At 42.8% G+C, this 13,337-nt stretch overlaps 1 protein-coding gene across 1 annotated transcript; it reads right to left on the reverse strand.

Annotated features, from left to right (window-relative positions):
* Positions 1–2,020: 2,020 nt before the first annotated feature.
* Positions 2,021–10,042, reverse strand: angptl4 (angiopoietin-like 4). The gene is made up of 7 exons (XM_080439069.1): positions 9,400–10,042; positions 7,927–8,037; positions 7,291–7,372; positions 4,646–4,759; positions 4,324–4,419; positions 3,614–3,898; positions 2,021–3,480 (listed from the first exon to the last, which is right to left on the reverse strand). The coding sequence occupies exons 1-7, from the start codon at positions 9,925–9,927 to the stop codon at positions 3,296–3,298; spliced, it is 1,401 nt and encodes a 466-aa protein (XP_080295195.1). The 5' UTR covers positions 9,928–10,042; the 3' UTR covers positions 2,021–3,295.
* Between the last annotated feature and the right edge of the window lie 3,295 nt (positions 10,043–13,337).

Raw genomic sequence — 13,337 nt, forward strand, 5'->3', positions numbered from 1 at the left:
CTCAATAGGATTTGTTTATCTACATTAATATTCCACTGTGACCCTCTTAGGTTTATGTCGAGTGATGATAAGGACAGAGGTGGTAATATAACCCTCTACTGCCCTGTCTTTATATCACCAACATTGAACCCCACCCACCCACCACCACAGTGAGAACATGAGGGCTTTGTAAGTGCTTGTGAAAGCATCACTCAGGTGCTGCAGCATAGAGGCTCTTGGTCCTTAATCTGTGCAGTTGCCATGGGAACCCATGAGTGATGCCTCCCCCAGTTACCATGGGTGCTGCTATCTAGGTGATTGATGTCTAACCTTGATCTTACCATGCAGCAAAGATTGTGCTGCTTTACACCCCCACTGTAGAGAAGCCTCCTGCTGAACTCCATGTATGGCCGTGTTCGGTACATGGTGTTGCAGTGTGGGATTATTCCGCACATATATATTATGAAAAAGCACTGTACTTTAGCTCTACTGTCTCACAGGGCATTTGCGATAAACGTAGTAAGGGGTGTGATAGTTAACTAAATTACGTCCCTTCATCCCCACTGGTTAAGTTATCTAACCTACTAGCTCCCTACTCCCATCACAACATGATACACCAAGTTCAAAGGAGAACACTTTCCATCCAGGTCATGTGTGTGAGAGGTTGGTACCAAACACCCAGCATCTGGGGAATCACCCAGGATGGTCTTCCCGTCTGTCTCACTTTCAAAGGCCATGGTGAGATGGCACATATAAGATGGCAAGAGAGCCAAGGCTCTGTGTCGATGTGAAACATGAAGATGTCAGAGAGGCTACTGACGTTGATTCCCAGTCTCTTAAGGGTAAGAAACGCAAGCTTGTTTCTTTGGTTGTATGGGTATCAGGGATGTGCAGAGTTCAGAAAGTGCTATCCTCTGCTAAATGCAGTTAATTCTTTTTTTTTCTCAAAATCAAAACGACACTATTGATTTTGATACAATTCAATGACTATGTTGGCAAACTTTCCAATGTGTAATTGCTATGCCAGGCATGCCAAAGTAAGTCCTGGAGTCTTAATTTACAGCTATGAGCAACTGTTTGGTGGTCTTTGCTCAAATATAAAGGGTTTGTTTTTCACATTAAACATATTCAAATACATCTTTGGCATGATTAATGTAAATCTAAGTACTGGTATCTACACATTTTTTGACCAAAGGTCAGTGAATTCGATGTTGAATGACATTTTCTAGAAAAAGATAATATACAGCCTAATGCCTAAAATAACTCTATTTAGGTAACACTTTCTCTGAAGCCCATGTCTAGTATAATGCATTATAACCATGCTTGTAATGCATTATAATCTTATAACATTGTATAATTATAGCTATAAGCACTCATAAACATTCATAATGATGTCTTTACAAATTGTTTTGTAATAACTTAAGGTCAAGAATCATAATTGCTGGACTGTATTGTAATTATCATAGTTGTAATACAATATAATTTATAATGTATTATAATGTAATAAGTCACTATTGGGTGACTCCGTTACCCATATGGGGTTTAAGTGGTTAATTCATCTTGTTTTTTGGAGACAAATGCTGAACAACATTTGTTTTCCAGGAAAGTAAGCCAAGATTCTGTCAATACAATACTTTCACGGCGGTCTGTCACAAAGTCGTAAATCTGTCATGTTTTTAAGAATTTGCATGTTATACTTATTTTCCAGTTGGTTGAGATCAGGATGTTCATAGCTACGGGGTGCCACGCGATCCAGCAAGCTTAAGCACGGACAGAACATTCCTCCCAGTCAAGTGTCACCTGCCTGTTGAGATGCTGCATGCCGAGAACTACTTAACCCTTAATCTGCCACATCTGCATGACGTTCAGCACAGTCTAGGCCAGGGGTTCCCAAACATTTTAGCTTGAGACCCAAGAGATACATTTGGTGTCTCGCGAGGACCCAAAGTAACCAAAATATATTATTAACCACATTTTTCAGAGTGAAAATTTAAGTGCATACTTTTGAACAGTTTCCCTTCAAATTCAACGGAGACAAAGGTTCTTTAGTTTAAATCAATTTTATTGGCTCATTCTGGCCAAGAATCTGTTATTTTCTCTTTTAAAAAAAACAATAGTTACATCTGGAAAATGTGAAACGGACAATATAGACAATATAAATTACAAACAGGCAGCACAAGAAATATATACTGATTCTTTTCAGCACTTAAATAAAGGGAACAACAAATCACAAACAGTCACAAGAAAATGTCACAACAGAATCAGTTACAGTAGAAATTCTGAAAAGACAACATTCATACATACATACACTATGTACAAAAACATGTCTAAAATCTTTAAGGGTCAGTCAATATGACTTAAAATGATTCAAAATGATTCAAAAATCTCCACAGGGGAAACACTAATGTATAAGTGTACATTACATTATACTGTACAAAGGCTGGAATGGTTTTCAGTGCCTCATGCATTGTAGGGAAATGGTAAGTCAAACAAAGACGCAGTCAGTTGTTGTCACTCATTCTTAACACAGTGACAAACTGTAATTCTTTTGAAACGCCATTTTTACATGTAATGCCTTTGAATACTAATGCCATTGACCATATTTACACTGTTGCCATTTTAAGCCATACTGGGGGTGGTTATGGTCAATAATTTTTTTGTGGAATAATGACTTTTCTTAAGTTTAAGTCAAATTTTGGTCCGCACCATTGGGGTTAAGTTAATCTTCCAGCTGCCTTTCAATCCTGTACAATTCAATGCAGCTTTTTTTTAGCAATTTTTGAGCGAATAGTTCCATTTTGTTGCTAGAAACCTCAACTACAGCTCACATATGTATTCAAAAATACATTTCTGGAGACAAGTCTCAGCTTGTTGAAAATGCCGGCTGGCTTGCAACACTGCACACAGGCCAGCACTCGCCCTACGGTACTCCAACTAAAGCATAACTATTTGAGTCCTAGGGGCCCTAGCTTTTGCTAATGGAATAGGCTCAAACCCTACACTGTGCTGGTGTTAACTCAGTGAATCGTCCACTCCTCTTTTTCAACATCAGCTGTGCTTCAGCATGTCTCCATCGTTAAATTTGTCTCTTTCGTTCTCTGTTTCTGGGGAGTCGAGGCTTAGCTTTCAGAAAACAGAGCAATGGAAACATGGAGCCCATTCAAGTATGAGTTCTGGGTTGTGTTTCGTGGGCTTTAGCTCTGTTGTCTATGCCACAGGGAGACGCCCAGACGTTGAAACGGGGAGTGAAACTGAACCCCCACCCCGTCAACCATTAAAAAGAGAAAAGGTCTGTCCTAGTTTCCTTTTCTTTCCTTTAAGACTTGTTGCCTATCTCAGCGGGGGCAATCATCATAGTGGTGGTCTTCAGAGGGTAGTAGCGTCCCCTCCAGGTCTTCCAGAACACACCCTGCTTCCTCTGGTGTCTCTGCTTGGGAGGCGGGCTCTGGAAGTATCTGCCATTCAGGTTGGAATGGCCACAGTTACTGAACCACCAGCCGCCTGAGAGCGAGAGAAAGAGAGAGAGGGAAAAGTGTTAGTTAAGATGCTGCAGGATGTATTTCCAGTTTGAGGTCTATCTCAATTCTTTTAGAACTTCCAAATGCACAAAATAAGTGACGTGACTAAAACTTACCAGATAGGTGTTTGGCACAGTTGGTGTCAGGTTTCTGGTCATTGTCTTGATCACGGGTGGAGAAGGGAAGGCCTGAGGAAGCATCAGTGGCCAGGGAGCTCTCCAGGTTCCCAATAGTGTCGGAGTCTTGGATGTGGAGGGCGTACTTGGTCTCCTCTCCACCCAGGCGGAAACGGAGGCGGAGGGAGTCCGAGTCCTCCTTCCAGTCAGAAAACTGTATCTTGAGTATGTAGTCGGCGTCTTTAGACAGCGAGTGAATCTTCTCTAGGCCCAACCAGAACTCTCCTAGAGAGGGAGACAAAGACAAGCATTAAAACACCACCCAGTGCAGGGGAAGTGACTACAATAGCGAATGCTATGGTCTCTTGTTGGTTTTGAACTTCTGATAAAACCTTTACTTTGCTGTTCCTTTTGCCATTAGCATCCACTTGATCAATATATTTCCCTTGCTATCGAGGTGTGTTAATCAAACTGATGGCAGACTTGGGTCAACAAGTAATCCGCTGCTTTGGGCAGGGATTCACAAAAGCATCTTAATGTGGAGATAATCTCCATTTCCGGCACAAGCTAAGATGCTTTAAACCGTCCCTATAGTCTTTCATTTAGTGGTGGCAAGAAGTAATGATGTAGACTATAACTGATCCCCTGTCCACTGGCCAGCTAGTGAGACAGGGACAGACAGAAAAAAACACAACAGCGGATGTACTTACCATTCAGGCTGCCAAAGCCTTTCTGGTAGGCCTGCCATAGCTGGTCAAAGTCAACAGAGCCATCCTGGCGCCTCTGAATCACTGTCCATCCACCTTCTGTAGAGAGAGACAACGTGAAAGGATTAGTTATGTCCAAGTCACTCTGGCTATGGGAGTACATATGAGCTTACAGTAAGGGAACCCCTTTTACTGTAAACAACAGTTTTGTGACTTTGAGCTATCCTTCTGTTTGAAGTCGGTTACCGACGGTCTGGTTAGTAATTCCTACTTCAGCTGTGCAGTTAAGACCAATGAAGGCATGTGAAGTCTGTGATCAACTTACCAGCTGTCATTTCACAGAAGACTTCAAAAGACTGGGCACCCGACGGCTGGATGGTATAGACCCCGCTGGATGTCTGGCCACGCAAGAACAGCTCATGACAGTCTGAGGCCATTTCTAGAAAGAGAACACAGAGGAAAAGAAACCCACAACACTATTAACATAAACAATAACTTTACAAGGCTTGATCTCAAGTCCGTACCATTCAAGGCCACAAACACTAAAAGCGACCAACCTTTCCCCTACACTGGTGCACATCCTATTTATAAATGACACATTTTTAGCTATTTGGGTTTGTCTTTAAAGAGCAACAAAAACAGTTTTCTTTAACTTTACTGCATGGAACTTTGTGGGGGATTTGCCAGCATGGAGTTTGTTTTAAAGGAAAGGGCCAAATCCACTTGGTCTACCAAGTGTCTTGAAAGGACAACATTCACACTCAAGTGTGGAGAAGTACAGCAGTAATTTTAAACGGGACCTCATGAAATATGAATCGGCGTACTGCTTCAGAAGTAGGTCACACAGTTTTGGATACGTATTCGCTATAGGCTTTGTTATTGTTGCTCTGCTCCCCTGTGAAAGATGTGTGTTTGCAAATAAGAGTCTACAGAAAAGGGATCCACGCGAACTTATCACCGAGTTTGGAAACCTCAGAGATAAAGCATGACCGTGAGTCACTAGACTGAACAAAGGAGAGACAGGCAGCGAACGAGGGAGTGAGAACTCCTCGCCTTCAGTAGTAAACATGACCTTTCTCCCAGTTCCCAAGCAGACACCCGCACCCCTCCTCTTCAGCTGCTTGCTTTCCTAGGCTATTGATTACATGCATCTAGCCATACATTCCTCTAACCCCCCTCTACTCCCACCCCCCCCTTGGCATGTCACTCATTCCTCACATGCACAGCATCCAGTCAGTGACGTAGCAGCGCATGGCCTGTGCATGCACAGGGGATGCTCATAGAGTGGTGTGGAGAATGCAGGCTGTTGCTATGTGAGACAGTGGTGCAAAACAAATGCAAGGCCCCGAGGGGCCAATTTGAGTTGTAATGGATCATAAGGCACAACAGCACCTCTTCAATAATGTTTTTTTTAATTATTATTATTGTTATTTTATATAATGCAGGGACAACCGCATTGGGGGGCAGGGGTTCTCTTCAACTATGGCACACTTCACATTCATTATGATGGCAAAGAAAGAACGATAGAGACGAAGGTGATGGGGGGGGTCTCCATGGAGGGATGGGGGAGGAGAGGAGAGGATGAGAGAAGGAGGAGGAGGAGAGGGCTGTCTGACTCTGTGACAGATCTAGGGGAAAGGTCGTGCATTTCTGAGAGATGCTTGTGAGCGGGCCTGAACACAGGGAGGAGGTAATAGTGTCTTCACAACAACAGAGAGATGTGTGTACAAAGTTCAACCCGACAAAATTAGACCTCCCTTTCTTCTTCTTTTCCTCCCCCCTTTTCTTTTGGCCCTAATCTGAGGGACATCGCATGTGAGGTTTGAGCAAAAGCCCTCCTCCCCACACAGAAAGTGACGGGGTGAGTAAATCCCTTTGTAATAGGGCTCTGTGTGACCCTGACTTAACACTGTCCGAGACTCACAACCTTTCCCCCAGTTGGAGCCTGGCCAGAGAAGCTGTTTCTTTTGCGGCATTCCTCAAATCCTGCTGATGTCAGAATGCTGCCATCAGAGGTCTTATTGTGATTTCTACTGGCTGACTGAACCCTCTAGCTACAGTTCACCTCTCACCTACTTGGCTCCTATTATTATAGCCTAGAATTTGGATCAGAACGTGACAGAGGTGGGCTAAAACTCTCACAATTTAAATAAGCTTTAAAAACAAAGTTAGGTCATTATGTTGAAATGATATTGTCTAATTCGTCATAAGATACCCATTTTGTGATAAACGATTAGGACAATAGCAACAACTGCCCACTTTGTTGGCACTTGGCGCATTACACATATAGCTCCCTGTTTATCCCCTCATCCTCTTTAAAGACTAAACAGGAACTTGCAGTCACTTGGTTAATCAATTGTGCATAAACCAGAGGACCTCTGTGTCTGAACTTTTCCCCAGTTGGCCGGTATCCAGCTTGACACATACCCAATGAAAGCAGGCATTATGACTAGGCCTATAGGACCAGTCATAGCACAATTCTGTGAGCAATTGTGATTGCAGCAGCAGATGCTTGGTAGGGGTGGAGGTCAAGTAATTAACTGCCTTTCAGAGTAACTGTAATTTTGCCTGCTGGATGGGGAAGGTTCCTTGTCTATTCACCATGAATAATTCCATTCTTCTGTCCATTTCTGATTTATTTGGGCCTCTGATGCCTTGTTCAATGAGAAAGGAGATTAAATAGACAAATAATCTCCTGTTCTGTACAAGTGTATATATATATATTTCGGTGACTGTGATTATTAATGAGTATTAATTAACAATGACAAATGGGCGTTTTTTTCACATTTGGGGAACGGATTTTAATTGGAGGAGCCTTCCTCCTATAATTGCTACTGATGTAAGCTTCTTTACGGTCGTTCCTAAACAGATGGTCTATCGCATGTAAGGTTGGGATTAGTTTGGCCGTTTAATTAGACGACTTACGTCGATGTAAAGAAGGATTTTGAAACTATCTGGGCCTTCACTTACCGATGGGTGAGTCTCGTTGCTCCACGCTGCCATTCTGCTTTGTAGTGGCTTTGAAGGCTGCCCTCTCCTTAGTAAGCTGGATCTGAGAAAGTCAAATAGTAATATTAGTGCCAGGCATAACAACAAGCACATGTTATAATAACAGATCGTGATCAAATGTTGTGTCGCTATACATTAGCCATAAATAATCACACGCGTTTCCAATTTCTCCAGCACATTTGTAATACCAAAACGCTCGCCCCAAGTCACGGTCGCCCCGGGGTAAATCGGCCGATATTCACTTGGTATTCCTAAACGTAACCTCAGCTATGCCTAAACGAAACGGTCGAAACCTAACCTTATTTCTAAACGTAACCTCAGTAAAACGGTGCCAAAACCTAACCTTATTCCTAAACTTAACCTCAGTCAAACTATGCCTAACCCTACACTTATTTCTAACCTTATCCTCAGTCAAAACAAATATAATACAAGAAGCGCTGGTCCGCGAAAAGAAATGGGGGGCGAGCGTGTATTGGGGCGAGTCTTCCGGTTACTCACATTTGAGTCTGTACGTAGCAAACTTATTTGTATAGCCGACTTACATTTGTTCCTTGTTCGTTCAAATGATAATAAAATAAGCGTGTACAGTATAATTACCTGATTTTGAAGGGTTCTGATGCGCACATTCTGTTTGTCCAGTTTGTCCTGCTGCAGCCTGATCCTCTCCACGAGGTCATCGATCCTTCTGTTCTGAGTCTCCAGCATCATCTGTAAGCACAGCAACCAGGTATAAGTTATTGATATTGATCGTTCTCTTCTTTATACATAGGCTAGCTCATGTCTAGTCTAGATCAGTAGTTCTCAAACTTTTTAATTTCAAGGACCACCATAACGGGTCCATTTGGTTCCATTTGCACACTCTCAGAGTTACAGACTTGTAAGGGTCCATTTGGAACCCCCTCAAGGAACCCTGAGGGTCCCTGTTCGGTCCCCACTTTGAGAACCACTGGTCTAGGTTATAAGCAATAACAGTCATGTAGCACAATGGTATTTTCAGGACGAATCAATACAAATCCACAATTAGAGCAACCATAGCCTATTGCAGTGCAGTGGCCTTTTCACTTAGTTAAAAGTAAGCCAATAGGCCTACTTAAAATGTAAATAGGTGTTTTCTATGCATTTATCCAGGCTAGAGACTTAGCCTAATACTCCAATCCTAAAGCCTACAACAAGCGTTTGTAGGCTAATGTAGATTATGTAGCCTATTTCCCAACGGACCGTGCTTAGGTTACATAACTCATGAGTGTGGGATTTTCCCTGCCACTATAAAATTTTCACTTTTAAACTGGCTTGCATCACATGTGGGAAGCAACAAAGCAAAGCAGATCTCCAGCTGGATGATCCTGGATCAGTGATGATCACATCATATATTATCCAACTTAAAGAGAATAAATGTGTCACACAATATGCAACTGGTGCAGGAGAGCTAAGGTCCCTTTGTCTGACACTGTTGCCTGTTCGTTCCACTCTGTCCATTGAACGCTACCCCACCCCAGATTGCTCACTGTGCATTGCCATTCAGTTCCTTTTGAGTCAATAGAAATAACCCCACCATGCAAGCCAACTGTCCTTGTCTATCAAAAAGAGCCTCTTTATAATCCGCTGGTCATTCCCTCCACCCCATTTGGTGCACACTGGCCCACTGCCCGATTCCTTCATTCATTAACTCATACACCATCCGTTTAGATACTAAAAGTTGTAATGTTAAAATAGATTTCATATTTGCTTAACTTTACATTGTTCTAAGTACTGGAATATTGTGTGGCGTTGCCCATATGAACACAGCATAGGCAGCAGCCTGCGGAAAGCACAGTTGTCTATGGTTATAACTTAATGTAACTGATGGAGGAATTGCCTTCCACACAATGGGAGAGAACGGTCGTTAGACAAAGGAAGACAGATAATCCTCTTTATCCTCATTGTGCTCTGTATGTAACTCATTATCTTCACACTTGCCCCTAAACCGCACATGCTTAACCATGTCCCCTGCCTCCCCAACCATGTCCCCTGCCTCCCCAAACCATTGTCACCTGCAATCATTACAGAGAGAAACCCGCCCACAAGTCTCACCTGGATGATACCAGCGTCACTGTAGTTCCCGACGGCGTTGCCAGCGTTGGTGTCGGGCAACAGGCCCTTTCCCTGCAGCATGGTGTCCACCTTGTCCTCCAGTTGGTTCATCCTCTCCATCACCATCTTCCTCTCGCGCTGCCCCTCCTCAGCCTTCTCCCTGAGCTCGGCCGTGACGTTCAACACCTGCCCCTCTCTGTCCTCCAGACCCTGGACGCGAGCCCTCAGCACCTGCCCCTCAGCCTGCAGCCTCTGACCCGCCTTGCCCAGCTCCGTCACGGTGCCGTTGAAGGCCTTGAGTTTCACCGAGATGTCCCGCATCTGGACTTTGGTTTTGTCCACGTGCTCCTTCAGCCCCTGGCCCAGCTGCAGCAGGCCGTGGGCAATCACATTCACGTCGTCCCATCCCGCGTACTGGACCCGCTTCTCCTTGCCGCCGCCGGTCGCGCCCCCTTTCCTCTCAAAGGGGAAGCCGGTAGCCATGAGAGCCACCAGGCAGAGTGTCAGCGTAGCCAGAGTTGTCTTCATGGTTGCTCTGTTGGTGGAGTGGTTGAAGGGTTGCTTGAGAAGGATGCACTTTTATATTGGTTTGCAGAATGAGATGTAGTATGCAACACCCTCCCTTTTGGCGTTTGGTCTGCGAGAGCTTAGCTCCTGCCCCAGTGTACACAGCAGGACTGTTTTATAGTTTCACAGCCCTTAGTTCCACCCGGCAACTGCTGTCATTGGCTAGCAGAGGAGACCAGGAGGGGAGGGTGGGGGGTGGAGTCGCTCTCAGGTTTCTCTACCCCCCATTAACTATTTATTGTCAGAGAGGCATAGGAGGAGAGACATGATGTAACAATAAGGGCAGCTTCCATCATAGCATAGGAAAGAGAACACATTTCCCAGCAGGAAATGCACTCAAGTATTTGATTCGGTTTGAGATAAATGTAGTCTTAATTGTTGATAATGTATTATCATTGGATAACACATTGTGAAGTATTCATCAAAGGAACATCCCCCTTTACACATCACATCACTATGGCAATTTTGAGTAAGATGTATTCAAAGAGCTTTGCAGTATAATCCTTTTTCTTTTCTTTTTGTTGATAGATGCTAGTTATACTATGCAAATATATGTTGGTTACTTGTGCACATACTGTATGTTGATGTATTTAGAGGTAGACATTCTGTTTGCTTAATGTCCACAAATGATAAAATTTAGATAGTAAGTTGTTTAGACAGATGTTAGATTAGATTTTTATCTGGTGTCCTAATAATTTTGTAGCACTTAATTGTTTTCTTTGTGCTGCACTCTGTTTACTTGACCATTAGCCTACCTGTCACTGGTTGATTGATTGAATACTTTGTTAACAGTTAGCAATTTGTACAGAGATACGGTTTACAATGATTGTTAAAAGGATAACACGATAACAAAAGTCCTAGGGGCTTGTTTCCATTGTGGTCCTGTCATTTGTTGACTACAAGAGGGTTCATGCCATTTACTCTGATCTTGCACTTTGTCTAAGTCGCTCTTAGACTAGGCATCTGCTAAATGCTAAGTTAGGCATCTGCCAAATGCATACAAAGGCAAACATCATACACAATTCTATTACTTTGTACAGTATAACAAGTGAATTATTTTGCTACATGTTTTCTTAACCATCATTTATAACCCGTAACAGTCCATCACAGAGTCAATACTACCCCAACTGCTGACAATACAGTAGACCACTTACAGGAAATTGGAAAACGTTGCTCATAATACGTATTATAGCTATCATAGAAAGAAGCTCTCGTAATCATCTTTCTGAATAGATACAGTGAGGAATGACAAAGATTGGATGAAGTCATTGCCACCGCATCACACGTGAGGAACGGGAACATGATTGGCCTGGTCTGATTGGGCTTGGGGAGCTCCTCAGCATCTACTGCTGAGAGGCTGGAGGACTGTGAGAATTAGGGGAAAGTTCACAGCACTGCAGAGAATGCCCACATTATATGGCAATTCCTAACACCCTCCGCTGGAGTACTTGTAGGCGATACACGATCCAGGGCCAGACCACAAAAGAGAAAGAACAGCTGCTTAACCCTCTCCTGTCTGCAGCGGAGGCTAAGTAGGTGAAAGGTAACTGCCTAGAGTGCTGGGAGGGGAGCGGGAACCACAGACCCCGCACTTGTGCGTCTGGAATGTAACAAACATGCATTATTTCAAGTAAAGTCTCACGGCATGCAGGAGGGATTCTATGAAGACCATCAAAGAACACTGTGTTTTGGCTAAAAATAGGCTTTTCTTAACCAATCCAAGGAGAGGCTTTACTCTGATTAAGAGCACTGAGGTCAACGCAAACAATTTTGCTATTGTTTCATCTAGCTGATGTAGTTGTTTATTAAAGGAGTTGATGATTCATATGGCATAGATACTTAGGTACTGTACATTGGGATTGTCATCGAATGGAAACATATACAGGCTACCATTAATTTTCAATGTAAACCAGCGACATGAAGATACAAAGATATATCCAATGTTTGTTGCTGCTACAAACAGCTACAACAGCTACAACAGCTACAAATCTACAAATAAGTTGAGCTGGCTTCAACTTCAGATACAAAGATACACAGCTACAAATATGCTGTGTAGCTTTGTATCTTTGTATCTTCTTTATCTGCCAGTGTGAACACAGCATAAGAAAGGCTGAATGGCTGACAAGTACATGTCTGCACTGTACAGGAACGTGGTGTCCTAGCCCATACCTGTCAACATTCAGATCTAGAGAATAAGGGAAATTTTCCGGCGCCCCGCCCCAGGCTGTCCCACCACCACCCCTACCACTGTCCTCATAACCAGTGACCTGCTGCAGTATATGATTTTATATGGAAAGAATGTTCTGTGTGCCTTACTGCATGCTTTTGGGACATTACAGAACTTGGGAGGGGTGAGACCATTAAAGTCAGGGATGGGAAGATCCGGGCGGGCCCGATATTGGATTGTCAAAAGATGTACGTCAGTCCTCTGCTCTTATCCAGACCCGCTGATGTCTGTTTCATGACATGATGTCTAGAATGCCAAGCAGCATTTTTGGAATTAAGTACAAGCCCAGCTATTTTGATGAAGTGTTTCATTTGGATGTTGGAGGGCTGGATTTAAATGTCGTCACCTTGCTAAACTAATGGCCTAAGTAATTTTTTGAGGAAAATGATATTTTTGCCTAAGTCAGCTCCTCATGACACTGCCACCTCTAGTAAATTCGCCCATCTCCTAATTGAAAAGGATCATGCTGTTCACTCCCCTTTTAGTATAATGGCCTAACTCCCTAGTGTGACTTAGGCCAAAATAGGCATTTTTTCTGGCCTAAGTCACATGGTTTTGTGACTTAGGCCAAATTATTTACTGATTTAGGCCATTTAAAAAATAAAAAAGTCAGATTTAATCCTATTTTAAATTTGTACTTGAGTTAAAGTACTGTACTAAAGATTATACAGAAACTTTCCAAAAATACTGATAATAGTAATAATAATCAGCTATTATTAGCACTATAATTGAAATATGGCTTAAATGGTTAATTCATAATGTTCTTTTCCCCTTCCTAGAAATGTAGTGGAATCAAAAGTACAATATTAAGTATTGAAAAAAATACAAATTCTCAAGTAAAGTACAGCTACTAAATAGTTTTACTTAATTAATACTCAAGTAAATGTACTTCGTTACTGTCCACCACTGGCTATTTGTGACCTAAGATTTGGTTTTCCGAAGACTTTCCAGTAAAGTCGCATTTCCAGAGAAGTTGCGTAACCAGTGAGTATCTCCCGGATGTTTCTATCCACATTGTAATTATAGCGTTGTGCACAGAGGTTAGGTAAAACACCATGACTAATCATGGGTTGTTCTTAAAATGAAAACACTCTGAGTCACAGGCTGCTTCAAGACTAAATTGTCACAAAACATTTCTCTCACC

Source organism: Gymnoscopelus braueri, assembly GCF_963280865.1.
Source record: "Gymnoscopelus braueri genome assembly, chromosome: 10".
Lineage (NCBI taxonomy): Eukaryota > Metazoa > Chordata > Actinopteri > Myctophiformes > Myctophidae > Gymnoscopelus > Gymnoscopelus braueri.

Bases quoted from the DNA above. Each gene is read 5' to 3' on its own strand.
- angptl4 (XM_080439069.1), bottom strand. From the start codon at position 9,927: ATGAAGACAACTCTGGCTACGCTGACACTCTGCCTGGTGGCTCTCATG. The intron at 7,373-7,926 runs GTAATTATACTG...TGACTTTCTCAG, and splicing joins TCAGAACCCTTCAAAATCAG to ATCCAGCTTACTAAGGAGAG. The intron at 3,899-4,323 runs GTAAGTACATCC...CTCCCTCTCTAG, and splicing joins AGGCTTTGGCAGCCTGAATG to GAGAGTTCTGGTTGGGCCTA.